This window comes from Nymphalis io, chromosome Z (genome assembly GCF_905147045.1).
Source record: "Nymphalis io chromosome Z, ilAglIoxx1.1, whole genome shotgun sequence".
NCBI classification, from domain to species: Eukaryota; Metazoa; Arthropoda; class Insecta; order Lepidoptera; family Nymphalidae; genus Nymphalis; species Nymphalis io.
In genome coordinates, this window is record NC_065918.1 from 12,773,773 (window position 1) to 12,801,704 (window position 27,932).

Consider the following 27,932-nt stretch of genomic DNA (forward strand, 5'->3'; position numbering starts at 1 on the left):
CTATTCGAACTATAATAATATAAGCTTCTTAATTAAAAACATATGAGGACGTTACTTATGTAAGTACGTAAAAGTCGAGACAGCCCAGTGGCTAGAACGTGTGAATCATAAACTAAAATTACACCCGGGCAAAAGCACCACTATATATTTAGGTTATCTCATACTCGGCGTTGAAGAAAAACATCGCGAAGAAACCTGCATTAAATTATTCCACATGTGCATCCGATCCGCGTAGGAAAAATTAGCTCGAACGTTGCCTCCTTAAGAGGAAGGGTTTTTCCTAAATGTTTACAGGATTTATTACATAGCTACACTACATGTACATGATTTTACTGGGATTCATTTCCAAGCACTTTTGAATCATCATTTTACAATTCTAATTTAAATTAAAAGTTACTGAAAACGACCGGCACGAATATCAGCTAATCATTTCCAATTATTAAATTGCATTAATTAAATACAATTCAATTATTATTTTCCCTGCATGGAAATCAACGAATACTAATGCATGTTTTGGTGTAAAACGTTAGCTTTTCTGAGGGGACAGACCAACTCATATGGCGTCAAGCCTCCTCTTCGCCGCCACTCTCTACTCCCTTAGGTGTGCTACGGTGCTTCACATCGGACAGGCGTCCCATGACGACAAATTTTATCTATATATATATATATAACTTTCAAATTTATAATAAATTGATCACCTATTTCATTACTACAGTAATGATGTATATTGACTTTTAATTTATAAATTACTAATGTCACGTGTTATTTGTTGATTATATTAATAAGTTAAATAAATACTGTTTGAAACTCAATAATGTTTTTTTATCTATCTGTATTCGTTCCCATCCCATGGCCTGCCAAAGATTAAAGTATTCACTTTGCCCGGCCTTCCCCTAAGTGATAAAACAATGCTTAATGTAATTATATTTTCGTGATAACAACCAATCAGGCCATGTTCCCCATCATTTAATAGACCGTTTAAACAGGAAACATTAAGTGAAGCTTGCTGTTCTCCGTTTAAGCGCCGGTTATTCGCATAACTCGAATTATTTTAATGAACAATATAGATTTTGTAATCGTCACGAAAAGGATTTTATAAACTCATCATAACTTCTATGAAGTATCCTATGAACACATACCATAGTGAAATGTCGGTTCATATGTTTAGCCTTGTCCTTTTTAAGTCCGTTAATTAAAGTAGGTTAATTACGAGAGTAAGCCATACTATTATATTTTCTTCATTCGAACCGTACAAAAGTATTTCTTAATGTGAGACGTATCACTTTATAAATTGAAGTAAGCTACCACAGTACTACTAGTACCTTTATAACCTACAATTCTAATGACTTTGTTTGACTTCTACTCTATTTGTTTTCATACTTAATACCTTAGTCCGACTTACTCGTTGATACAATGGTTAGCGGTTAAGGCCGCTGACAAGAGTCATTATAAGTTAATAGAAAAAACGCTACAGATGTATACTTAATGTCTTAATATGTTTGTTGATTTATTTTCCAGATTTAAATCAATACAATTAGACATAATACTGGTGGTAGGGCTTTGTGCAAGCTCGTCTGGGTAGGTACCACCCACTCATCAGATATTCTACCGCAAAACAGCAATACTTGATATTGTTGTGTTCCGGTTTGAAGGGTGAGTGAGCCAGTGTAATTACAGGCACAAGGGACATAAAATCTTAGTTCCCAAGGTTGGTGGCGCATTGGCTATAAGCGATGGTTGACATTTCTTACAATGCCAATGTCTAAGAGCGTTTGGTGACCACTTACCATCAGGTGGCCCATATGCTCGTCACCTTCCTGTTCTATAAAAAAAAAAAAAACAAACAAACAAAAAAACATAAACTTTAGCTTAGTTGTGTGTAGGGAGAAACAAACAGATAAGATTTACAATCAGATTCCTATTATCAACACAGATAATGCAGAGATCACAGCATAATTTAAATGATCATTACACCAGCATTTTAGTTAAATAAAATAAAAACAATATTTTCGCATATCGCAATGAATTTTTCACCGTATAAATGATACAAAAAGGTAATAAAACGTTCTAGCTAATTACTTTGATAACGCAAAATATCTTAATATTAAAATGGAAACTGATATATTGTGTATTATGACAGAAAATCTCCAATACTTACCAATGAGCCGAGTGAAGCAAAGCTAGTACTATAATAATCAGACGGATCAGTTTTCAGAATTATGGTTAGGGCAGTCTGATAGCCGCAGGAGGCAACTCGCCTCGGCGTTGGAAAACGAAACGATCTAATCCTGTTGAATTGATAATGGTATTAATGCTTATTACCAATCTAACTTATTAATAGTTGATAACAATAATAGTCACTTGAAGAATTAATTCATTTCCGAGAGCAACTCGAGTAATATAGATTTTCGATTATTCGAGATCTGAGAAGTCGAAGCTCACCGCAGAGCAGTCACCGCGAGAACGTTATATTATGTAATATAGACTATAATAATTATATAATTTAATAACACTTCGAGGACATATGCAACAAATAGCGTATCACTGTAATTCGGTTAAGTAAGTAAGTAAGTAAGTAACAGCCTGTTAATGTCCCACTGCTGGGCTAAGGCCTCCTCTCCCTTTTTGAGGAAAAGGTTTGGAGCTTATTCCATCACGCTGCTCCAATGCGGGTTGGTGGAATACACATGTGGCAGAATTTCGATGAAATTAGACACATGCAGGTTTCCTCGCGATGTTTTCCTTCACCGAAAATCACGAGATGAATTATAACAGAAATTAAGCACATGAAAATTCAGAGGTGCTTGCCCGGGTTTGAACCCACGTTCATCATCTTTGTCAATATTTCACGAGTGAGAGTATTACAATTAAGCTACTGCATAATATCCATTATGAAACTAGAAGCAATTGGAGCGATACAAATCATTATTATCTGTTGGGATCACTTAGACTTATTGTCAAATTTAGTAGCTATGAGTTTGAAAAAAGCAGTACTACCATAGTGAATTAAATCTTTAAATACACATTTATATGTAACTTTATATACGTGTCATCGATAATTTATATGATTCGTGAATTATACAAATAACGTATATATTTTTAATTATACATATAACGCGTTTAGGTTTAAATTACGTTTACATATAACAAATATTTCATTTAATCTTAAATCATAGTTACGTTATACCCTTTGACGAAATGAACACAATGAAAAGCGACGTAGATTTTTCTTCGGCATTTTGCAAAGCGAGCGTTGCAAAAGAAGCCTTTTAGGGATTGAAAATTCATACAATTTGCAGACGTTGTATACATAATACCTAGATTATGATTATTATTTTATGTTATAGGTAGGCGGATGGGCAAGTGGTTACTACCGCCCAATGTGATAGACATTGGCGATGTAAGAAATTTTAACCATTTCTTACATCGGCAATATATATATTGTATATTGTACGGTATTATTTCTTTGAGATTAATAGACTTCGACGCTGATGATCGATTACCAAGCAGTTGGCAAATAAATGTATTAATCATGGAGATAGTTTTGATACTATCTGGTTTTTTTTTCATAACACAACTAGATGTCGCAGCATTACATAATTTTATGTACCATTCAACCTTTATAACAATCCTTACTAATGTATTCTAATACATTCATCAAAAAAACAATGCAACATGTTACAAATTCTACTAAATTCTCTCTCTAAATTCTCTTCTAATAAATTGTTATATATTTTCTAACCAAAGGTATGTAACCTTTTTTGTTCCAGATTACATATTGGCTGGCCGTAAAAAACTTTTCGTTTGTTTTGTTTTTACACTAAATTAAAAGCGAATGCATTTGTTCGAATTTAAACGTGTTTTCTTTGCTAATTGAAATTTGGTATTTAATCATGATTACCTAATTTTATCAATAGCTTGAAGAGGTTTCAACAAAATTTTGTTTTTTATTTAAATATTAAAATACAAAGGTTATGATGTCAAAAACCATTCTAAAATTCAAATTAGTAGCAATATTGCTTAGACTTTTTTGATGTGTATTATAAATGCGAAAGTAACTCTGACTGTCTGTAACGCTTTCATGGCTAAACCACTGAACCGATTTTGATGAAATTTGAGCTTGGAAAAAAAGGAGGGACATAGGGTACTTTTTTACCGAATACATGTTATTTTCCTTGTTATACGCCAAGAGCGAAAGTGGATTTATTTCTTTGTTTATTTGATACGCTTTCACGTCCTAACTAATGAACCAATCATGAAATTTTGCATACACGTTGTTAGGGGCACGGAAAACGCCATACTTACCACCTCCTCCATCACACGCATGCGTAGCTGCAGGCGGAAACTAGCTTACAATAAAAACGTATTCAATTTATTTATTTTTCGATAGTTTATAATCTTTAAGGGGTCTTTTATTCACTCATTGAGAGGGGCTCGGTCTACGAGGTAGTGGTGAGATGGGGAGAGTACGTAGTTGCGGGTACATACTTCTCCCCTAACCGCAGCCTGGCGGACTTTGAGATTTAGCTCAGCTTTGTTAAAGCTGCCGAGATGGCCTAGTGGTTAGAACGCGTGAATCTTAACCGATGATCGTGGGTTCAAACCCGGGTAAGCACCACTGAATTTTCATGTGCTTAATTTGTGATTAAAATTCATCTCGTGCTTGACGGTAAAGGAAAACATCGTGAGGAAACCTGCATGTGTCTAATTTCATTGAAATTATGTCACATGTGTATTCTACCAACCCGCATTGGAGCAGCGTGGTGGAATACGCTCTAAAAACTTCTCCTCAAAAAGGGAGAGGAGGCCTTAGCCCAGCAGTGGGACATTAACAGGCTGTTACTGTACTGTTGTTAGAGCTGCGGTGACCAGGCAGTCACCGAGACCGACAGTGGTTCTCGATGATTTCAACGCCGAATCTCTGCCCGTCTTGTTTAGAACCCCGAAAAGGTATAGCCGGGTCTCTCAGACGCTCAGGGTCAGGGTTCAGGGCGGGTCGATCAACCATCGATGCCCAAAACGACCTAAAGACTCGGACCGGTACTCGGCACCGGTGAGTCCCACATGCCCATATTCATGTAGGGGGAAACGCGTAAATGCTTTTTTTTTGCGAAAAAAGGAGACTGGATAGATCCAGTAGCTTTATAACTAACACTAGAGTGTTAGTTATAAATTAAGTAAGTACGTCCTTCCTTTGGGCTCAAACTTTCTTCATACCAAAGGTCCATGGTTTAGAAGTGAAAGCGTAAACAGACAGAGCTACTTTTGCATTTCTCAATTGTTTTTTGCATAATCACCTACATATGATTTAAAATGTATATATTAAACCTTACTCATTATCAGGATCATCAACAGCATAATAATTGAAGGTGCAGCAGAGGTTTACACCAGTAAATATGTGCTGGAAGATCTGTTCGCAGCGGTACAGCGTGTTCTTCCACATGCATCGCTCGATTAAGTTGCTACAGGACGCCATCGGAGAAAGCTGTATGAAAGAATCTCAAGAATCAAAAGTATACATTTGTTGTCAGTTATTTACTTGTAGCTGAAATTATGTTGATAGCACTGTGATTATTTGGCAAATTTTCAACATCCTAATAAATTAAATGAGCTACTCCTGTATATAAATTTATATCGTGTAACGAGTCCAACGATTTGGCTCAAATTTTGCATTAAGACAAGATTTGTTTTTAAGTTTGAGATAAGGTTTGTCTATACAGGTATATTTCCTGAAAAAAGAGCCAATTTGAGCAAAAATTAAAAAAAAACCGGAGCGGAGCTTAGACGCCCTGATACTTATCACAATGGAAGTAAAAAGACTGCAAGATCCATTAATAAATAATCAATTTAGCTTATTTTTTACCTTATTCACTCAGCTTATTTTTTCTTGTTTTTGTGTATATCTTATAACAATGATAATGGTGGTCCTATTTTAATTTGATGCTGATTTACAAAAAAAAACACCCTTAATAATAAAATACTATGGAATCCACGGAACTAGTCTTTTTTCCTTAAAACAGCGCTGTTTTGTACGAACAGCGTATGATAGCCTACTTATATTAAATTAGGAATCTTATTTAATATAAAAATTTAAATAAAACATTTTAAATTTTAAAATAATTATTTTTTATAATATATGTATAAGTGAAATACCAATCATCACGAAATCTAAACTATCCGCCCAATTTACTTTAAATTTGTTACAGTTACTCCTCACTCACTACGAATAGATTGTACGCAAATTCTATCCAAAATACATTTTTCTAATTATCTACCCATGCAGATCCAGGACCATTAGCTAGTATGTAATAAATATGAAGAAAGATTTCTACAAACTGTTTATTTTTAGCGTGTATAAAATAAAGGTGAAGTTAGGTTTTGTCTTAGCACACTACTCCGATGCTGAAGCTCATTCGACACTTTCAGAATTTCCCTTCACCACAACTTAACAAGAGATAAATACCTAGTTTCATACTTACAATTAATATAAAAATATTTTGGCTTTATATTCTACTCAATGATTAACCTATTATGTGTTAGACTTCATAACACAAAACAGCAAAATATTTTTTTACGCGTACACGCGCCCATGCATTATTTCATGAAAAAAGCTTGTAAGATGTGCAAAATAAAGACTCCTTCATGCAACCAAGCCAATGAACACTGTCAAATATATTAGCAGTAGGGTTTGACGAAACTTGTATAACATTATTAATTCGAATTTCAATGCATTAGCTACTTTAGGAAGGCTAATCATTCTTAGAAATAAGTTGACGTTTAAAATATTTATCTTTTACAACAAGAACGAGTCGGTTTTGCTAGGTGGTAGGGCTTTGTACAAGTCCGTCTGGGTAGGTCGGTACCATCCACTCATCGGACATTCTACCGCTAAACAGCAATACTTAGTATTGTTGAGTTAAGGATGAATGAGCCCATGTAACTACAAGCAAAAGGGACATAAAATCTTCGTTCCCAAGGTTGGAATGGTTAATATTTTTTAAATTGCCAATCTCTGCGGACGATGGTGACCCATTAACATCAGGTAGCCCTTTTGCTCTTTCACCTATTTAAACATAAAAAAAGGAATACGATTGTAGAATGTCATATACTCCGCGACGATATGCGACAATAATTTAAAATAGTTTAGACCAATCGATTGATCGTTTATGCTATTTTTTTCTTATATAGAGCCTACTTGAATAAAGTATATTTTGATTCTATGTTTGAAATAGTTAAAACTTACCATTCGAAATAGATTTTCTACAGAGATATCGTTAAGGTCCAAAACGTCTTGCAGCTTGTGGAGGTCCCTCACCTGTGATGAATTGGCGTAAGTTGTGGAATGTATTAAAGGAGCGAACTTCAGGGTCTTGAATATAAAATCTGAGGTCATATTTTCCGGAAGAGTTCTGTTAACAGATATATAAATTATTAACACTAGGTTTACCAGACCAGTCATTTAGACTGGTTTGGTAGAAATAGGTATATTCAAATCGCTGGTATATCTAGTGTTAAAAAATTATAAAAACATAAAACCTTCTTTTAACCGTGCTAAAAAATCGTAACTTTATAATAGATAGTTAATAGATCATTTTGTTTTGCTTTTTACTAAAACAAATATAATATAATTGCGATTTTTATTTTATAAATAATTAAAAAAAAATATTTATTCTGTTATTTTATCAATTTCATAATCATTATCTTAATTTAATTTCCATTTTATTGTCGTAATTTAGTGATAAAGCCTTTATTGGATTTTTTAGCATAAGCAGTAAATCTACTGTATCAAGTAATTATTATAATATATCATTTGTATTAAAAATGTTGAAATCGTTTATATTTGAATTATAATTGACACGTAGCAATGACACAGTAATTTTTTTGACTTAATTTATCTCGATGCAATCCGCGTAGCATTTATCTATACTAATATTATAAAGAGGTAAAGTTTGTGAGATTGTAGGGGTTGCTCTGTATCTACTTAACCGATTTTGAAAATTATTTTACCAATAGAAAACCACATCATTTGTAAGTGTCATAGGCCGAAAAATGAAAAAACTTTTTCGTGGTAGTGGGATTTGCAATAAGTTGGAGAAAAAACGGTCGAACAAATATGAGATATATAATTGAGATCTTAAGAAAAGTTGTAGAACTTGATAATGCCTACAAAAAGTCAGCGACAGCATGTCTAACTTTTATATTTAAGTCAAAAAAGTTGTTTTTTATATTAAAAATAAAATAATTTTAATCGCTAGGTCATATTTATTGGCCATATTATTAACAATTGTGAGTGATTACCAAAATAAGTAAACTTATCGTCTCAAGTGTTTAAAACAAAAGACTTTTCCTTTTCCTGCATATAAATTAGACGAATGGTTAAAGAGATAATACGACATAGGTATGGAACCGTGACCGTGTCGTTATCTATCGAGTGATATTTCTATTAGACGGTTTTTTCATATACGTTAATCTATTTAAAAATAAATTGCTTTATTATCAAGGAAATTTTATTTAGATAAAATTTATTTTTTACAGTTTGTTTTTTGGTGGCATAGTTTAAGAGATAATTTAAAATATCAAATACGAGAGACAATTTTATTAATGTACGGCCAATCGATTACAAGTAAAAATGTTTACCGCCTAACGAAATGGACACGGGTCAGTTATTTTATATGATAGAACTACGATAATAATGATCAATTTAACCGAATAAACAGTAGGCCGGACGTACAGAATTCGAAATGAAAAATAGTTCTTATTAATAAAGTAATGTGAAGATTAAAATTTTATAATTAGTCTACTACATGAGCGGCAAGAAGTTAATTTGAAGAATATTAATACTTTATAGAGAACGTAGCATCGTCATTTTATTCTAATACCAGGAAGCGAATACACTTCTTTTAAAATAATTATCACTTAAAATCTGTTTTTGTCTGAGGATTCGTTAATATTATATCGGTAATTAATTTCAAAATAATTGCATCTTTACCTTGAAAACTATGACGCAAGGCAATAAAATGTAATAGAAATTATACGAGGCTGAATTAAAAAGTACTTGGAATTAATATTATTAAAATGAAAGCCTTGTTTTTCTACATAAGCCCTATTACTTATTTCTTCTTCAAAAAATAAAAATTTTTTGGCTCCCGTCATCAAAAATTTAGTTTCACGAATATGCTTCTTCAATTTTGGACATATCTTTAAGTGCTTTCCGACTTTCACTTTCACACACTCCCAACTTCCACACTTCTTGCTGAGAATTTTCTGACAGCAAAACCCAATAACTTTTTATTAGGCCGACCTGGGAATTGAACCGAGGACCCCCGGGTCTGCAGCCTTACATGAAGCTACTAGACCAACGTGGCAGTCAAAATATCAACATGGTAACATACCAGAGATAATTAGCTTATTTTTTCACCATATTTTTATTTTTATTTTTTTTAGAATAGGAAGGTGGACGAGCATATGGACCACCTGATGATAAGTGGTCACCAAACGCCCTTAGACATTGGCATTGTAAGAAATGTCAACCATCGCTTATAGCCAATGCGCCACCAACCTTGGGAACTAAGATTTTATGTCCCTTGTGCCTGTAATTACACTGGCTCACTCACCCTTCAAACCGGAACACAACAATATCAAGTATTGCTTATGTCCAAGTCGACCACGTTGAACAAAATTAGGCAGTTTATTCTGACTGTATATTTACTAAATTTAAGCACTGAACTATGGAACATATAAATGTAATAAATTAAAAGTAAAGTTACGAAGATGAAAGGATATTATTTACTTGCATGATGACATAAGTGCAATAATTTTGTGTAAAGTCTTACTCTACACTAATAAAGAGCATTGTGCTATTTAGACGTACATTAGTACATTAGAAGTGATAATATTTTATAGTACATATATACTGACATGTTAGTAGAAAAGGCAAGGGCAGCTTGTCTTGATATCATGTTTAAATCACATACTGTTACTGCAGGAAACGGAACATCCCAGATAGCACCTTGAGTACTTTCTATTACCTGAAAAGTTTAATTTCAAATAGACAATAGCTGTGGGATACTAAATAACACATTATGACATTAATATTTAATCATTCATTCATCGTCGTTTGCCTTTATCCAATTAAGCTTTTTAAATTTATCATTCTTCTTCCATTCATCACGTTTTCTGATCATATCCTCGGTTAGTCATGCTAAACTAAGTGAATTAAACATTTTTCCGATGTAATTGTAATAAGGCGCCAATTAAGAAGGCAGACAAGCAAATTGGCCACATAGTGGTAAGACTTCACCTTCGCCCTTAGACATCAGCAATACAAAAAATATAACCCATTCCATATACAGATAAAGCGCTGCTACCCATGAATTTTAAGATATAATGACACTCAACCTTCCAACCGGACCACAGCAATATAACTGGAATACTGTGTTATACCGCTAACAGCCATCGGCGCGCCTTGTATTACTGACTCGTATGCCGTGTCGGCAAAGGCATGAGGCCTCTGCCTCGAATTTTGCGGGCAGCGGGGCGGCGGCGGCGGCGGCGCGGCAGCGGAGCGGGCAACGCATACCTGTTCTCCAAACTAGCGGGCAGATCGCGCGGCACTATAGCGGTGTAGTGTTGTGTTCGTGGTTGTGTTGTCGAGATATTTGTTTTTATTCGCGAACGAAATGTCTGAAAAACGGCGACATCTTTTTGATTCAAATTTATTCCTAACGCTCGATTTATTGTGGGCAAAAGAAGAAGTGGATCCCTACTATAGGGCAAGGAAAATAAATGGCGAGTTTTATCGAAATTATGAAGAACAGAGACAAAATCCCGACAAATTCTACGACTAATAATTGGTTAATTATTCTTCTATTTTTATGGTTCACATCTTTGCTGTTCCATATGGGTGTCCTCTCAAAGATTGCCGAAATAATTAGCTCTTGCACGTCCGAAGACATTTTGATACGTCACAAAAAAAATGTACAACACTATACCTACAATGCAGACGCGCAACGCGGGCGGTCACCGCTTGACTGGAGTGCACCGCTCGTTGCCCGCCCCCGCGCCGCTCCTGCACCGCTGTATTCGAGGGTCGGTCCATTTGATTATACGCGTAAGATCCTGCCGCTCCCGCGCCGCCGCCGCCGCCGCCCCGCTGCCCGCGAGATTCGAGGCAGAGGCCTGACGCTTAAGCCGTCATGTCTCCGCCGTTGTCGTCATCTCCCTTTTGTGTATGTGACGCGTATATTATAACCTACCTACTTCGTTTCTATATATAATTATAATAATAAAAATATTTTTATTTCATTATTGCGAAACCGTATGAACTTTATTCAATATTCCCTATTAACTTTATTTTCTTAATAGATTCTTTCAGTAACCTAATACAACTGTTACTATTTCAAGTTTCTATCACCTATATTTATGTACTTAGTAAACAATGACGTTTACAAATACGTAAGAGACGAGCCATGAGCTGGAGATTAGGATATTTTTTATAATTTAGATATGATTAACTCCTTGATGTAATTTATTTATTGTGGTAGGATTAATATGTCGATGCGTGAAGACAGCTTCGTGTTCCTCGCATGATCGTTATTAGCGTAAATTAATATATAACTTTATATAACAATTCAATACAATTTTAATTTTTTGCATGACTCAGCTTTTATTTAATATGACATTACTTTAACTAATTGATAATTATTAATATTATCGTTGAGCATTAAATATTTATGAATATATTAAAAATTAATGAGCATTATTATATATATACATATGCGTTAATATATTATATAGATATTAATTGCGTTTTTGTTATATGTTTGCCTGCGTTTTGTAGAATAGGCAGGTTAGGTATGAATATGTAGCTATGTCCTTAATTAAGATTCAAACTTGCTTTATACGAAAATCGATTTAGTGGTTAACCTGTGAAAGCGTAACAGACAGAGTTACTTTTATATTAATAATTTATAATAATAGGTTAGATTATGGGTATGACATGTAGGTACCTATATGATAGATGAATAGGATTAAGTACTGAGTTTTATACGGGTTCAGAGAAGAAATAGAATCTTATATTATCACAATAGAACCGCGCACTTGTGTGATGTTGACTAAACAGGTTCCTCAATTTCCCTTCGATTTTTCGAAGTGTAATCAAAAAGTAACAAATAAAGAGTAACATTTATAAGAGGCGCCTTCGCTACAAGACCTACAACCCCGGCCACTTGCCCCCTTGGTCATATGTCAAATACGCCCCTGGCTGTACCAATAGCCGTAACCTTTACACCTTTTCCATACTTCATTTTTCTCATTGATAGCCACATACATACTGTAAATCTTATTAGATAGCATTACTTATATAATAATAATCGTTTATTATGGATTAAAAAAGTCTTGACTCATTGTAGATAAGAAAATCAGACGCTAGATAAATATTATAATATCGCAATGAGAACTGATACGATACTGTCAAATGATATTATGGATAGTAAATATAATAAAAAAACTTACGGTAACAATAGGGTTTCTAGCATACCACTTATACGCTGTGAAGACAAAGAATGCGGCGCAAATGACGCTGATAAAAACTGCGATACTCCACACACTTCTAACAAAAGAATGAATTTTTACAATTTGCACTTATACTTGGCGACTTGGTGCGCCAAGCACAAAAACAAACAACACATACATTTATAAATTAGTGTATTACATGTATTGTTAAGTAATTATGAATTATTGGTTAATTAAAAGTAGGTTTGTAACGAATAAGTTTTAGAGTCCTAGGTTTAATAGTAGGTAGGTTGCTCTAGGTCCTTTAGAAAAGTAAAATCAAAAAGTAACAAATAATGGGTAATGATTATGTAAAGCGCCTAGGCTAATAATTAGAAATAGACAGATACAATCAGTTTCTAGTCGGGTATTATTAACCAATACTTTGCTTAAAATGCAAGATATCCCGTCTCTTGTTTATAAAATATCCCGTAAGACTCTTCAAAATTGCTAAATTTTCAAATTAATAACTTACATTTTCATTAGGATTTATACTGTGCGAACAAAAAATATTTTTTATATATATGATATTAATTTTTTTATACTTTTATCGTTTTATCAGTGTAAACAATATTAACGGTCTAAAAATATCAAATTTAATTTTAAATTATAGCCAAACAACATGCCAAATAACTATACAGATTGACTTGAAAAGCGTCTTTAGTTTTGTTTTACCTAAACATATAAATGTACACAGAAGCGAAGCATTCAAATTCTACCTTGAAAGTTTTCAGTGTCGCGCCAAAATAAAATTCACTTGAACAATTATCCAATGCAGTTTTAATTAATAATTTAATGACTTAATAATACTATTCTGTATTTCGCAGCTAACAACAAGCTAAGCAGTAACAATCATTCCAATAGTTTATAATTCATATTAAACCTCTTTGCAAGATTTAAAATATTAAATATTAGAACTAGTGAAGAGCAATCATGTTTATGAACAATATTGTATTCTATTATTTAAAAAAAACCACAAACCTTTCCATAACAGTCAGCTCGTCCATAGCGATATACTTAAATCCATGAAGATCTGTTCTCTTGCAAAATTCCATGAATTTCTTAACGCAATAATTCCATCTAGACAATCTTGTCGGACGAGGCAAGTTGTTTTTAACATTCATTTTAACACGTCTGTTTTGACTGTAATTATCCATTCCATTAAATTATTTAAGTCTAATCCATCGTACAAAGTGAGCGGCCAATCGACTGTCCATCCAGAATGAAAAATAGGTGTGAAGTGTCATACGAACATTTGCCCGTAATTATAAGGCTTTGATCGAACAGATACGTCGACTATGTATTAAATAGGAGGGGTCGTGAAAACTATCGTTTCATTATTATAATATTTTAAGTGATAATTAACTTTGCACTAAACAGAACAACTAACGAAAATTACATACGAATTATATTTTTCATCTTTAACAAGCAATTTATATTAAAATAATATGATAACTAATTAAGCTGACATACTTAATAATTCATATATAGGCATAAAAGTGATTAATATTTTTTAAATCCAACAAAATATACGAATGTATAAATATTTTAGAAAATATAAGTTAAAAACTTTTTAGCGTTTTCATTTATCAAAGCAAAGGAATCTAACGCTATCATTAAAAGCACATAAAAAACAATAAACTCGCTATTATTAATAATTCAGCGAGCATTACAATGTACCGTATACGGTTATTAACGCTCACGCGCGACGGCTTATCATTAATTATTTATAACAAATAATTCAATCCACGTGTTTAATTTGAAAAGTAAACACGAAAAAATATAAAAGTATTCAATAACTATATATTTATTACTCTATTCGTGTACCATTTGACGTTTTACGATTTTATTCCGGGCGAAACCGGTTCGAACCGGTCGCTTCGAACATGTGGGAAAGTAATTTACAAAAGCCATGCAACCTATGACCTTAACTAAGGTTGAGATACAATAAAATGTGCCGCTTAATAAAGAGGCTTATATTAAAAACTATTAATGTATTGGTACAATGGACATAATACGTCACCGAATATATAATATGTATGACATATAATATATAGTATGTATGAGACGATAATTTGTAATAATATACAATATGTGTAATATTGTAAGTAAATTGTCTGTATAAAGTAAATAATAAATATTTTAAAATTACAGTGTACTTTGTCATTGTAATTATATTTTTAATTATGGAAGATCATTTGTGTCACTCATAATAAAAACATGGTTACTATGTTGTGGGATTGTTTTATTAATCTTAAAAAAAAAATTGTACATTTACACATTACAGTTTTATAATCTATATTATCATGAACACATACAAAGCATCATTATTTTGCACCTCATAATGAAATATTGATAAAGTTTTTCTTCTTAAAACAACAAATGTTACTTAGTATAATTTTATACAATAAAAGTTAATGTCGCTAAGAATGCCTCTAATTTTCATGATTACGATCATATGGCATGTTTAAATATATGAATAATTATAACTACTACTATGTACGTAATGCATTTTTAAGTATATTTTATTACTATTATATATTAAACATCTTTATTGCACACTCACAAGGAAAAAAATACATGTAAATAATATGATGCATGCAAGGGGCGGTCTTATCACTCAAGTAGTGATCTCTTCCAGACAACCCTGCATTAAGACTTGCAGGACATAATGAACGAGTGCATTATACATACATACATATACACACACATATTTAAATTTATATAATACATACACAAAGATACATATATACATATTGTATTAGTAATTTTTATATTACTTTCGGTAAGAAATGATCTGCATAGCTATTAGAACTTACTTCGTAATTCACTCGCGAAATATTAATAACCAGATGAAATTGATAACATATTTTGCTGTATTATAATATGTTTTAGTTTTTACAGTCAAACATGCGACATTCACTTTCCGATCACGGTGGAGTCTCTTGTTTGTTTTTACAGAATAACTCACTTATACAATATGTATAATCGCTATACATAGTTTACAGTATATATCTACTTACATTTTATTAATATTATCATATTTATACTAGTTTTATCGGAATATTCGAATTTTAATATATGATCAAAATGATTTGGGCTCAAGCTTTTTTGACTTACACAACTATCAAAGATTGTCATTATATATTATGGCTATATTTTATATGGCTTAGATACAGCTACATGAATCGAGACAGTTTTCATGACGCTGATAAATCATAATTGACAAACGTTCAAAAATATAAGAAAAAAAAACTTATTCAAATCAACCATTACATGGCCACATCATGAAGTGAGATATTTATCTATTACCTTTCTCAATATTAATAATACCAAAAATATTGTCGATACATTTCTACAAAACAAAATTAATTCGATGATATGACTAAAAGTGCTATTTTTTTTTTAATTTTTGAATATATAAAAGGATAGTCAGTATAAGTTCTCAAAAGAATCAAACCTAATGTTTTTATGTCATTCTAAATCTATATATTTAATGTTAGAAACCTGAAGTATTAATATGTGTTTTGTGTACGCGCTAATCTGAAAATCTACCAAACCGATTTGATAAATGTTTTTGGGTTAGATAGTTCATTCATTGAGTAAGGCAAAGATTATATATCACTTTATGGCTCACAGTGTGCAATAACGTTCAACTTTAACTAGAAAAATATAAAAAACATAATTTTTTTTAACAATTATTAACTAAAGTTTTGGTTTATCATGTCTACAAACTTTACAAACGTTATAGTAACACACATATATATATATATATATACATTCTAAAAAAATTAAAGCAAAATTTTCTTAACGTTATGAGATTAAAATTATAATTTGAATATTATATTTCATTATAAATAATATAACTGATATTCCATTAAATTAAACTTTGCCTTGCCGAATTTGTGTTTCACATTACAAAATAAAAACAATAACTACTGATCAATTTCTACGAGGCCGGTCATAAATCATCCGAGCCGGCCAGTTTTAACTGCTTTGTTAGTCTATTAACCATGAGACATGGAAAAGCCACCCACTCGCAGAACGTCTCACATTTTGTCTCTTTCCCTCCGAAGAGAGATGAACTAACGTAAGACTTCAATTTCTTAAAAGTTTAACAACACGATAACGTTTTTTTTGTTATATAATATAATACATATATATAGAATATTTTATTTATCACGAAATAAAAGTATGAAAGTGTAATAGCATATATAAATAAATAATCGCTAGTAGTTCTTAATTATTTATTCAAACTGAAGGCAGACTATGATTCACTCGCGGTTTTCATTGTCATATCGATCCGACCTACTTGCTGAACTTTTAGAACTGGATGCATGCAACCTAAGGCACGTGTAAAGGAACGCATGCGCGGTGAAATTCAATTTATTGATATTATGAATTAGTTTTACCATTTCGATAATTAAAAATATATATGATAAATTTTCGACGTCTCATTTATGGTTTAATTTACTAATGTTTATTAAGTTAAAAATATATTGTCATGTTTTTCCATCTCTAGCCACTTCTTATTAACTACACGTTATATTGAAAAAAAATATATATACAAGTTTCATATATAATTTCAATAAAGAAACGTTAGAAATTAAATGATAAATAATTAAATTTACTTAATTGGACTACTTTGACCAAAATGTCACTCGGCAAGGTAAATTTTAGTAACAGTTAATTTACAATCAATTAAATACGTGAACAATTTAAAAATCATCCTAATTGAATTAATTATTTTAGTATCTTATAACATAATTCAACGACAAGAGTAATAAAAAACTTTTACCTTGAATTGACATCATTGGTCGAGATAAAAATATAAATCTTGATTCGTGAAAAAATGGCGTTTTGAATGTCGTAAATTTGCCTAACGAAACTTTGGTTGTAAAATTATAGTGGATATATTTAGTTAAGTATATATTGTATTATAAATAAATTATATAGAAGATATATTAGCAAAGCAACTGTAATATCAAACTAAGGTTTGTTTATCTTAACTCTCTGTGACATTAGAATAGTCTGTTTAAAAATCATGATATTATTACAATTTTAAAAGAATGCAAATTATAGATACACATATACATAAAATACAGCACTATTAAAGTATACGAAAACTCAAAAGTCTTAATAAAAATTAAGGCTCGACGAAAAAAAAAAAAAAACAATTAAACATTACTTTGGACTCGATGAAAGAACGACTAAATATTTACGTCTCCTAAACTTAAATGTATTTTTTAACTGAATTTACGTTATGCGCTCGTCACGAGCAGTACGCGGTCGGGCTGCACTCAAATTCGCAGTGACATACTGACATCATGTCATTCAATCTCACCAGTTCTCAAGTTTGAGCTGTGTATTTCCGAAACGTTGATACATTATGAGCAATCAACGAGCAATGTTTCTATATTTAATAAATGTTACACTTGAAAAAAAAGTCTTGTATATTTATAAATAAAAATTAGCTGATTGAATTAGCCACGAAGATTTGTACGTACGGATTCCTTTTTCACAGTAGTATAGAACTAATGAATGATTTTAGAAAATTTCACCCCTAAGGTATTGATAAAGGGGACGAAAGCTTAAACGAAAATCTTTCATTTTCGTAGAAATAACTATTGAATTAGATATTCAGCAATTTAAATTCAGAAGCGTGAGAAGCTGCGGATAAAGCGCTAGTATAGATATAATATTTCAAAGCGATACATCCGTGTGCACGGGACGCGTTATGAAACACTCAAAACATCGTAAGGTCCTATTCGAAAGCGCACTTTTCATTCTCAATTGTAAAGTACCACGTTATATGATGATACAGGTCAGTTGCGACCTTTACGTTTTTCATTTAGTACATTTATTATGAGCAAATACAAATACACATCCGTTACAATAATAATAAAACGAATATCTTAGTTTTATCTAAACTATTATTATTACACAGTTATCAATTGATATTTATATAAAGCTTCGACAAATAAAATTAAATCGTATATTTCAAACAATATGTAATAATTTTAATCGATTGCGATTCGAATCAGAATTATTTAATTCATAATACGTAATATATAATTATAATACATTATACGTCCATTTTAATAAACCATTCTCAAGAAAATCAAATTAAAATATATGACTAACTATAACTAACTTTTTTTATATAAAACCGATTTTTATTAAACGATGTACTATAATATATAATATAACTGCCAATATCTGTTTATTGACAATTTTAAAAAAATTATCAAGAAATTCTTAAGGATAACATAAATTCGACGTTAAGTATAAAAAAATGTACATGGTGATAGTGACATCATGTCACCCTTAATAATACCATAGACCTTAATTCTTCATCTGCACACCTCATTTCATCGGTGACTTAATTTTTTATGTATCTGAATATAAAACTTTAAATTAGCTGGAGTAGATTTTAATAATTCTAAAATACGTTCAAACCGTCAACTTAAATTAAAGTACACATTTAAGAGTATTAAAAAATGTGATTTCATTAAATCGATTTCGTCCATCGATTCGATGATTCGACATTTTTTTTTTTTTAATGTATAGGCTAGCGCTTGACTGTTATCACACCTGATGGAAAGTGAGATACAGTCTGAGATGGGGCGCGCTTTCCTAGAAGATTTAATCAAATTATTAATTTCAAATGAAATTTTATTCTTAGACCATACATGTCTAGGGTGCGCCACCGGCTACCGTGTATCGTCACGGCGCCGCTACCGGGAGACGGTGCCGGTTGCCCTTTCACAGACATGTGTCCACGGCCTTAGTGTCGATTAAGTAATAACCTATCATATCTATAATATCTATAACAATATATCTACAGTAAATTAATATTGTATTTATTAATCAATCTTAAAAGGTTTTTTTTTTTTTTTATAACAATAACAAAGATATAAAAACAAACAGTACTGGCACATTTTTTTCTTTTTATATTTATACGTGATTAAAAACGATAAAATCAATTCGACGCTCTCGATATTTTTAGATCGATATTAATAATGTCTCGATTTTTTTATTCGAATACTTAATAATTAATATATAAATTTCAAACGTTTTAAATAACAAGAAAACAACGTTTTAAAAAACGATTTATAAAAATATATTTTAGTCAATTTTGTCTGAGATTCCTTAAAGCAATCTTTCAGGGTCAAATAACAAGGAACTAATGAAATCTTAAACTGACTTAGAAAAAATATATACTGTCGATTTGTCTCATACTAATGTTCAAATTGAAATTTTGAATACTTCTAATATGACCATTACAACTAAATATCCACGTAACACAACTATTTATTTACTTTGTTACTATCCTATCAAGTAAAGATAACTATATAACAAATAACATGAAACTATAACAAACATTAAAAATACTCTTTCATTCGATGTTAATACTTTGGGAAGTCAGTCTTCAAATTCTTTTGGGTATCAAGGACTCCAAATCGGTAACGTTGCTTACGAAATTCGGCCATTTTTTTATAATATTATACAATTCGTCGCCAGGACTTAGAGTCGACATCAACTGCCTATGTGCAAAAAGTTTATAGTCCTTAGATAATTTTTGTAACTGTACGCCTCGCTTGATTATTTTCTGACAGGCTGCGATCTGTTGTTTCGACGGTGGGTCGTTGTTAAACGTACCTATGAAAGCTATGCCTATACTGTACTTGTTGTACCCCTTTGTGTGTGCGCCTTCGTAATCCCAACCTCGGCCGTAGTACACGGAACCGTCGCCGCCGACGAGGAAATTGTAACCGATGTCGTACCAACCACGAGATTCAATGTGGAACGATTGGATGAGACGTACGCGAAGAACACATTGACTCTGGAATAACGAATTAATAAAAATTATAGAAACATATAGTCTTATATAAATTTTTAAATTTATATTATAAAGGTATTGGGAATATATTAGTTGTATATGAAATAAAGTCGAGAAATATTTACTAAGCAAACTATTTATTTTTATACATAAAACTATATATAAATATATTAATACATAAGTTTAGATATAACACACTAAATATACAAGCAATACTAGAGGGTGAGATCACTATACACAGTACAGTAACAGTAACAGCCTGTAAATGTCCCACTGCTGGGCTAAGGCCTCCTCTCCCTTTTTTGAGGAGAAGGTTTGGAGCTTATTCCACCACGCTGCTCCAGTGCGGGTTGGTAGAATACACATGTGGCAGAATTTCGATGAAATTAGACACATGCAGGTTTCCTCACGATGTTTTCCTTCACCGAAAAGCAGGAGATGAATTATAAACAGAAATTAAGCACATGTAAATTCAGAGGTGCTTGCCCGGGTTTGAACCCACGTTCATCGGTTAAGATTCACGCGTTCTTACCACTGGGCCATCTCGACTTACTCTCACTATACACAATACTTTGTATTAACAATTTTTTAAACAAATCAAATATAGTAAGTCATTACTATATTTGCTGTGGGCAGACCACCCGCCCGATGGTCAGACGATTTTAGGAAGATGGCGGGTGCTCAATGGATGCGACTAGCACAGGACCGGGAGACCTGGTGCGCCTGTGACGAGGCCTATGTCCAGCAGTGGATTAATGTGGGCTGAATATGATGATATTTGCTGACTAAACGTAGCTTTATTAAATGCCATAGAAATGACGTAATGTTAATAACAATTTCGATATTGCAATAACCTAAAAAATAATAATTAAATACTTGCAATTTATTTATTTAGTGTACAGGAAACAAACAGTGAAATAATTACAATAAAATAAAAAATATAAAACAATTCATAAACCAAAACAGTTTCCATTTATAAATTAATCATAAGTAATTACAAAACAAGACATTTTTTATATTTAATAGGTGCATGAAATTATATAATTCATTTATATAATTTAATTTAATATAAATTTAATTTTTAAATCAAGAAAACATAATTTAATAATAAATAATCAATTTATAATTAATTAATTAAAAATGCATGAGTAAATTAAGGCTCTTGAGAGTATAATATTTCTTTTACTTGCAGTTTGAATTTTTTAAGGGAGAGATGAAATATATCACATTCAATAAATGTTTTATTGTACTGCAATACAATAGATAAGATATTTCTAATTTATATAACTAACCGAGTACTTATATAGGTACTTGAGATAAGCTTTTCTTGGATATAAAAAGTACTAACCGGATAAACGAATCCATATAATACAGTATAAACTCTTTGTAATGTTATTGTTTATAACGATAAACTCTCTATAACGTAGAAATGAGCACAATTCGGTTGGTATACTTTAAAACCCATACATAAACAAACTATTTATTGATGTTCAGTAACAGCCTGTGAATATTCTACTGCTGAGCTAAGGCCTCTTCTCCTTTTTTCCAGGAGAAGGTTTGGAACTTATTCCACCACGCTGCTCCAATGCGGGTCGGTGGAATACACATGCGGAAGAATTTCAGTGAAATGCAGGTTTCCTCATGTTGTTTCCCTTCACTGTCCAGCACGAGATGAATTATAAACACAAATTAAACACGTGAAAATCCAATGGTGCTTGCCCTGGTTTGAACCCACGATCATCGGTTAAGATTCACGCGTTCTAACCACTGGGTCATCTCAGCTTTTTTATTGATGTTCACATTTCATCAAATAAAGCTGACCACTACATTACTATATACTTAAAAAATCACAAATTAATTGTATAAATAGAAAAAACTGCATCAAAATCCAACGCGTAATTTATAAGTTCAACGCGCAAAAACAGACACACGCGACCACCGACTTTATTCAAACTATTTAAAGATAAAGGTGACATATTTTTCAAGAACGGATTACTAGAAATGGTATTCATGATTGCACTAAAGCTTTATAATCTTCAAAGCAAACATATTAGCTCATCAAACATAATAAAATTTTAATAACACTTTTGCATTGAGAATAAGGAAAATTCAAATGTAAATTTAATTTTAAATAGAATATGTATTCCTATTTTAATTTTCAAGAATAACTTGTACCATACTTTAAAGCATCCCTTGGTTTATTGTGTTGTACGCACAAACATGCTAAATGCCTCTATACAACGAGCATAGATAAATATAAATCAATAGCATTTTTTCCTCCTATATTAATAGTAACTAACAATAAATTAATTAACATAATACATTATATATTCACACACACATTCATATACATTACACATTATTTTAATGTTTTTAATAATGTTTTCTTTAATATAAAATTAACGATACATGTCTAATAATATCATGCTAGAGATACTATCACAGCAGTGATAAAACAATGATTTCCTTTAATGATGATCTCATATTACTTGAAAATTTTGTACTAAAATAACATAGCTCATTAACAGATTTATTGATAATAATAATAATTCTAAAAAATTGATTTTTAATTTTTCTTAACAAATAGAAATGCAGATGGTAATTTGTCACCGCCTATTGAAATTGAAAATGTAACAAATATCCAACTTTCCACAAACTGGCAATAAGTATTAACCATGAAAACTGATGTGTTATATCTACTAATCCACTAGCTCACTCACCATTCAAACTGAAAAAAATCAACCAAAAATTGTTGTTCGGAGACAGAATAATTGATAATTGGGTGGTACCTACCCAGAAAGGCTTGCACCAAGAAGACAGTACAAAAATTATTCTAGAGGAGACCATTAATTTACATTTATACATTATATTAATATTTAAAAATTATAATACATGTGTACCAACTAACCTGTGTTAAGCATGTTTCGGTGGCTGTATGCATAATAATAACCCATGGCACTGGTTGATCTAATTTAGTCAAGGGTTTTTCTACGGGCTGGGCTAACCAGTCACTTCTTGAAACTATCCTTAAATGATCGGGAGCTATTAATAGTGGATCATCTGAAACACCATAGTCATTCAATATATTAGCTATTTTAAGCATAATGTATAAAAAACGATGTATTTTCTTTTAAGCTTAAGATTAAATAAAAAAAATATAGTAAAGTAGTAACCTCGACAGAATTCATACAACTATTTTAAATGTTTTTATCGCTTAAAATATATCAACTCAATAAATAAAAACGTACAAAAATAAATAATATATGAAACATTGATTAGGGGATATACCCAGTAACGAAAAAAGTCCCACGATTAAAATTATACACTTAAAATTAAGATTTTCGCTTTTTACATGAAAGAGAACAAAATAGAGTATTGTAAATGTTCTGCGTATGTCTAACTTGATTATGAAAACTTGCATGTAATAAAAAAATTTGTGAAAAACATTGAATTAGTATATAGTAAGATTAATCTCTGAAATTACCATTACCATAGAAGAAAGTTTAAGCACCTTTTGCAATTCAGAAATCAGATAAAAATAAACTTTTCTATAAACACTTTTCTCACTTCGTTAATAAACTTTATTTAACTAATATTCCTCAACGCAAAAGTTTTGCATTATTTAAATGATTGTTTTTACTTTTCTGTAAAATTATAAAGTATAAGACTTGTGTTTGGCAATGAAACTGAATGACAAATTTTTATTTCTTTTTAATAAGACATGCATAAAATTGTCACAAAAGTATTGTTGTGTTGTGAGATATGGTTTGTATCAAAATAGAATACAAGTCTCATTTATGCACTTAAAGCCTAATAGTCACAAATCATTTCATAGTAGCATACCTTCTTTATTGCATTGCATGCAAAACTTGTTCAGGCAGTTCTTGTGAATTTTATTCTTCTTTACAAGGCAAATCATTCCATCACCGACAACATCTTTTGTTAGTAATGAATAATAAATTGTCAACATTAATGGTAACAGAATTCCTAATATTAAAATGACTTGAAAATTTTCATGACAATATCCCACCACCATAGTATCGGCTGAAATAAATAGTCATATAGATCTAAATTTGATACACAAAAATTAACATAGGTCTTTGAAAAACAATGAAAACACGATTTTGTTAGTCACAAAGGAAGTTAAAGGACATCATAATCTTACAGGACTTGGTAAATATCCTTTACATAGGGAAAATTATTAACAAGGAATAAATGCTGTTATTTTCAAAATATTCACTCTTTCTTTTTATGTAGACCATATGGGCCACAAGATGAAAAGTCGTCATTAAAGAGAGATGGAAAGTGGTGATACTACTATACCCTATGCAGACATTGTGCAATTTAACATGAGACTCAGACTGATACTCTGGTTTTAGGATTTACATTTAGAGTGAATGTAAATCATAGAAAGAGTAACAGGAAGCTGTTGGATGCAGGCAGCACAAGACTAGCCAATATTGAAATCCTTGGGGGAGGCCTTTGTCCAGCAGTGGATGTCTTTCGGCTGATATGATGATAATGATGATAAGTGTAAATACTAAAACCTGAATATATAAATACAATTTATATAAGTTACAACACAGCTATCAAGGTGAGCTGGTGCAAAGCCCTACCACCAAAGAAATTCAAGCTTAAATATAGATTTTTGTAAGGACAATTTAGAATTTCATACTAACTAATATTATAAATGTTTTGCATTTATAATATTAGTACATTTATGTGAGTTTATTTGTTTACAATTAATAGGCCAGTATTTGACCGTTGACTTGCCTGATGTTAAGCATCGACACAGTCTAGGATGTAGCACACTTGCCTAAACCTGTTTACTCTGGATTTGAAGACACCAACATTGTACCTATCAGGAAATACAGACTCAGGCAAAGCAGTCCATAGTTTCGCAGTGCGAATGATGAATGTGGATTCAAAGCGCTTCATATATAGGCGGGGAATTTCCACAGTGTACCTATGGCGCTTTGGTCGCGTTTGCCTGGTAGACTTCAAATGTCACTCGAATAATCACCATGACATTTTGCATACACATTGTCAAGAGTGCAGAAAAACCTATAGTACCTTACACCTGACCCCTCCCCTACTAAATAGCAAAATGCAAGGTCTATAAAAAAATTATTATAATTCTTGATAATGGAAGTCATGTAAAAGAGAGAATGTAAGTAAGAAAATTAAGTAAATTTTTCCAGGATATTGTTTTCTTTTATCAAGTCATTAGAAACTTACTGGGTGATTCAGATGATTTAAATTCTGTTTGTGGATTGGTTTTCTTCTCTTGCTCACTTTTATGTTGTATTACAAGTACAATTGCAACTATACTTCCTATTACTGTGAAACAAACTGCAGAAAATGTAATTTTATGCCACAGTAGTATCTGCTCTTTCTTTGTTACTGCAACATCAAAGTTCTATTATAGCAATATTAACTTATATTTCAAGCCAATAAATTACTTAAATAATTAATTGTCTGTTTTGTAAGTATCTTAAGTTATTTCTCGTTTTTTAAGTACAACCTTGGCAATCAATTTTTTTAAGTTCAATCAATTGTGTTATATTTTTAATTTAGTTATAATAATAATAATTAAGGTATATTTAATAGAATGCTGCATAAAATAAAATATCCAAAAAATGTTTTTTACAAATTAATAAAGCAAGCAAAAAGTAGAAACAATAAAACAATTAACTTACAGGTACTAGCGAGCTTTTCATTATGAAGATGTTGAGAATTAGGGTCAGTTTCATTTTCTGTTCTACAGTAAGCAGCATTGTCAACTCCAGATTTATTATGAATCACTTGTTTTATTGTTACAGGTCCATTAAAGTAAGTATTGTTCCCAAATTGCACATTGTCAGAATTTGACACTGCTATTTTACCAAATACTGGAACAGTATTTTGAACTAAATTTGTAGGAATTGTTGATTTATTGGTTCGAGAAATTTTTTGCTTTTCATTAAAATTGTCATCTTCACAATCACTACTTTCAGTAACTTGAATATCACCTAAATCACCCACAACCTTTGCACCAATATTGTTACTTGTATTTGAACAATTTAACTTTAAAGCCATCTTAGTTTCCTGTTTTCATATTTTCGTTATTCCTGTTTTCATTATTATCTTTCTTTTTTCTTCTTCTTTTTATATCAATAAAATATTTATATCTAGAACATAAATAAATAGTAAATAAACAGAACAACTTATATTTACACAAGGAAATTATGAATCTAGCAGTATAAAGTATAAACTCATACAGATAATAATTAAAGTGCTGCAATACTAAAAAAAATATGACAATATTTTTTATCATAAATTTCATATCTTAATCGTATTTTAATAATATATTGAAAAATTGAATTTACGTAACTTTTAATTTTAAGCGACCAAATATAATTAACTACTACAAAAATAAAATCGTCACCAACCACCCAATCTTTGGCACTTAATAAAAGACATTAAACTAGGCGTACAATAGTAATTTGTGTTTTCATTTCTTAAAATTTATTTTTTTCAGTGGGATGAAAAAGACCCCGAGGTTGGTTAGGGTTAAAACGAAATAAAGTCTAAAAAGCTAGCAATCATCAAATCTGATAAAGTTTCGTTTAAATACTTGAATGCTTTAAAAGCAGAAAACTGATAGGTAGGCTATAAACATGTAAGCAGTAACAGCCTATATTATAGAAAGATTAAACTTTTGCTTAATTTGATTTATTTTTTAATATCTATGCAATGTCTTAATTAAGAGTTTGAAAAATATTTACTCTGTAAAACCTAAACCTTTGTCTACCCACATTCTTAGGTGCATTTTAATTATACACTTTTTTCGTTGGCGAGGTGCTAATAAATCACTTAAAGTTAAGTAGACGACAGTAGCAGTAAGTAGATTAGTACCCCTACACCAATTTTATTGTTCTAATGAGCCAAATTGACCTCGTGAACAGAACACGCGAATTTTAAGTTTAGATTGCGGGTTGAATACTGGGTAAGCACAACTGAATTTTCACATGCTTAATTTGATCACGTGTGTAATTTTGAAATTCATTATCGGTGGTAAAGGAAAGCATTGTGATGAAACTTACATGTTTCGTATGACTTTTTGCCAATTTGAATTATTTTTAATATCTATGCAATGTCTGGTTAATTAAGAGTTTGAAAAATATTTACTCTGTAGAAACTAAACCTTTGTCTACCCACCTTCTTAGGTGCAATATAATTAGATGCTTATAATTTGCACTCAGAGTAAGTAAACGACAGTAGTGGTAAGTAAATTAGTACCCTTACACAAATTTTATTGTTCTAATGAGCCAAACTGGCCTCGTGAATAGAACACGTCAATTTTAACTTAAGAATGCAGGTTCAATACTGGTTAAGCACAACTGATTTTTTACATGCTTAATTTGATCACGTGTCTAACTTGATGACATGTGTAATTATGAAATTCATTCTCGGTGGTAAAGGGAAGCATTGTGATGAGACGTACATGTTTCATATGAATTTTTTATAATCCCCGGACTCTATCCGCGTGGAGTTC

The 27,932-nt window shown here is 31.4% G+C and overlaps 2 protein-coding genes across 4 annotated transcripts in view; both read right to left on the reverse strand.

The window, feature by feature from the left end:
• Positions 1 to 12,637, reverse strand: part of LOC126780671 (sodium channel protein Nach-like) — a 54,814-nt gene extending 42,177 nt beyond the window's left edge. The window contains exons 1-5 of the mRNA XM_050505301.1: positions 12,514 to 12,637; positions 9,919 to 10,028; positions 7,244 to 7,409; positions 5,334 to 5,485; positions 2,159 to 2,288 (exon numbers count right to left, since the gene is read on the reverse strand). Coding sequence (XP_050361258.1) covers positions 2,159 to 2,288; positions 5,334 to 5,485; positions 7,244 to 7,409; positions 9,919 to 9,959 — 489 coding nt within the window. The 5' untranslated portion in view covers positions 9,960 to 10,028; positions 12,514 to 12,637. The remainder of the gene's footprint in view (positions 1 to 2,158; positions 2,289 to 5,333; positions 5,486 to 7,243; positions 7,410 to 9,918; positions 10,029 to 12,513) is intronic.
• On the reverse strand, positions 5,144 to 26,576 carry LOC126780241 (peptidoglycan-recognition protein LE-like). 3 transcript variants are annotated; one of them, XM_050504539.1, is made up of 6 exons: positions 26,095 to 26,576; positions 25,634 to 25,798; positions 24,239 to 24,439; positions 23,304 to 23,455; positions 19,937 to 20,398; positions 5,144 to 5,154 (listed from the first exon to the last, which is right to left on the reverse strand). In XM_050504539.1, exons 1-5 carry the CDS (start codon positions 26,471 to 26,473, stop codon positions 19,985 to 19,987), a joined length of 1,311 nt encoding a protein of 436 aa, XP_050360496.1. In that variant the 5' UTR covers positions 26,474 to 26,576; the 3' UTR covers positions 5,144 to 5,154; positions 19,937 to 19,984. The 3 variants fall into 3 exon arrangements, with proteins under 3 accessions (XP_050360496.1, XP_050360495.1, XP_050360497.1); XM_050504538.1 differs by lacking the exon at positions 5,144 to 5,154 and having other exon boundaries at positions 19,563 to 20,398; XM_050504540.1 differs by lacking the exons at positions 5,144 to 5,154; positions 24,239 to 24,439 and having other exon boundaries at positions 19,563 to 20,398.
• Positions 26,577 to 27,932: the final 1,356 nt, after the last annotated feature.

What these genes read in the sequence shown, in the direction of transcription:
- LOC126780241 (XM_050504539.1), bottom strand. Translation starts at nt 26,473, where the DNA reads ATGGCTTTAAAGTTAAATTGTTCAAATACAAGTAACAATATTGGTGCA. An exon ending in TGAAAAGCTCGCTAGTACCT is followed by an intron (nt 25,799 to 26,094) that starts GTAAGTTAATTG and finishes TTGATGTTGCAG; the next exon opens with TAACAAAGAAAGAGCAGATA. An exon ending in CCGAAACATGCTTAACACAG is followed by an intron (nt 20,399 to 23,303) that starts GTTAGTTGGTAC and finishes TCGTTATTCCAG; the next exon opens with AGTCAATGTGTTCTTCGCGT.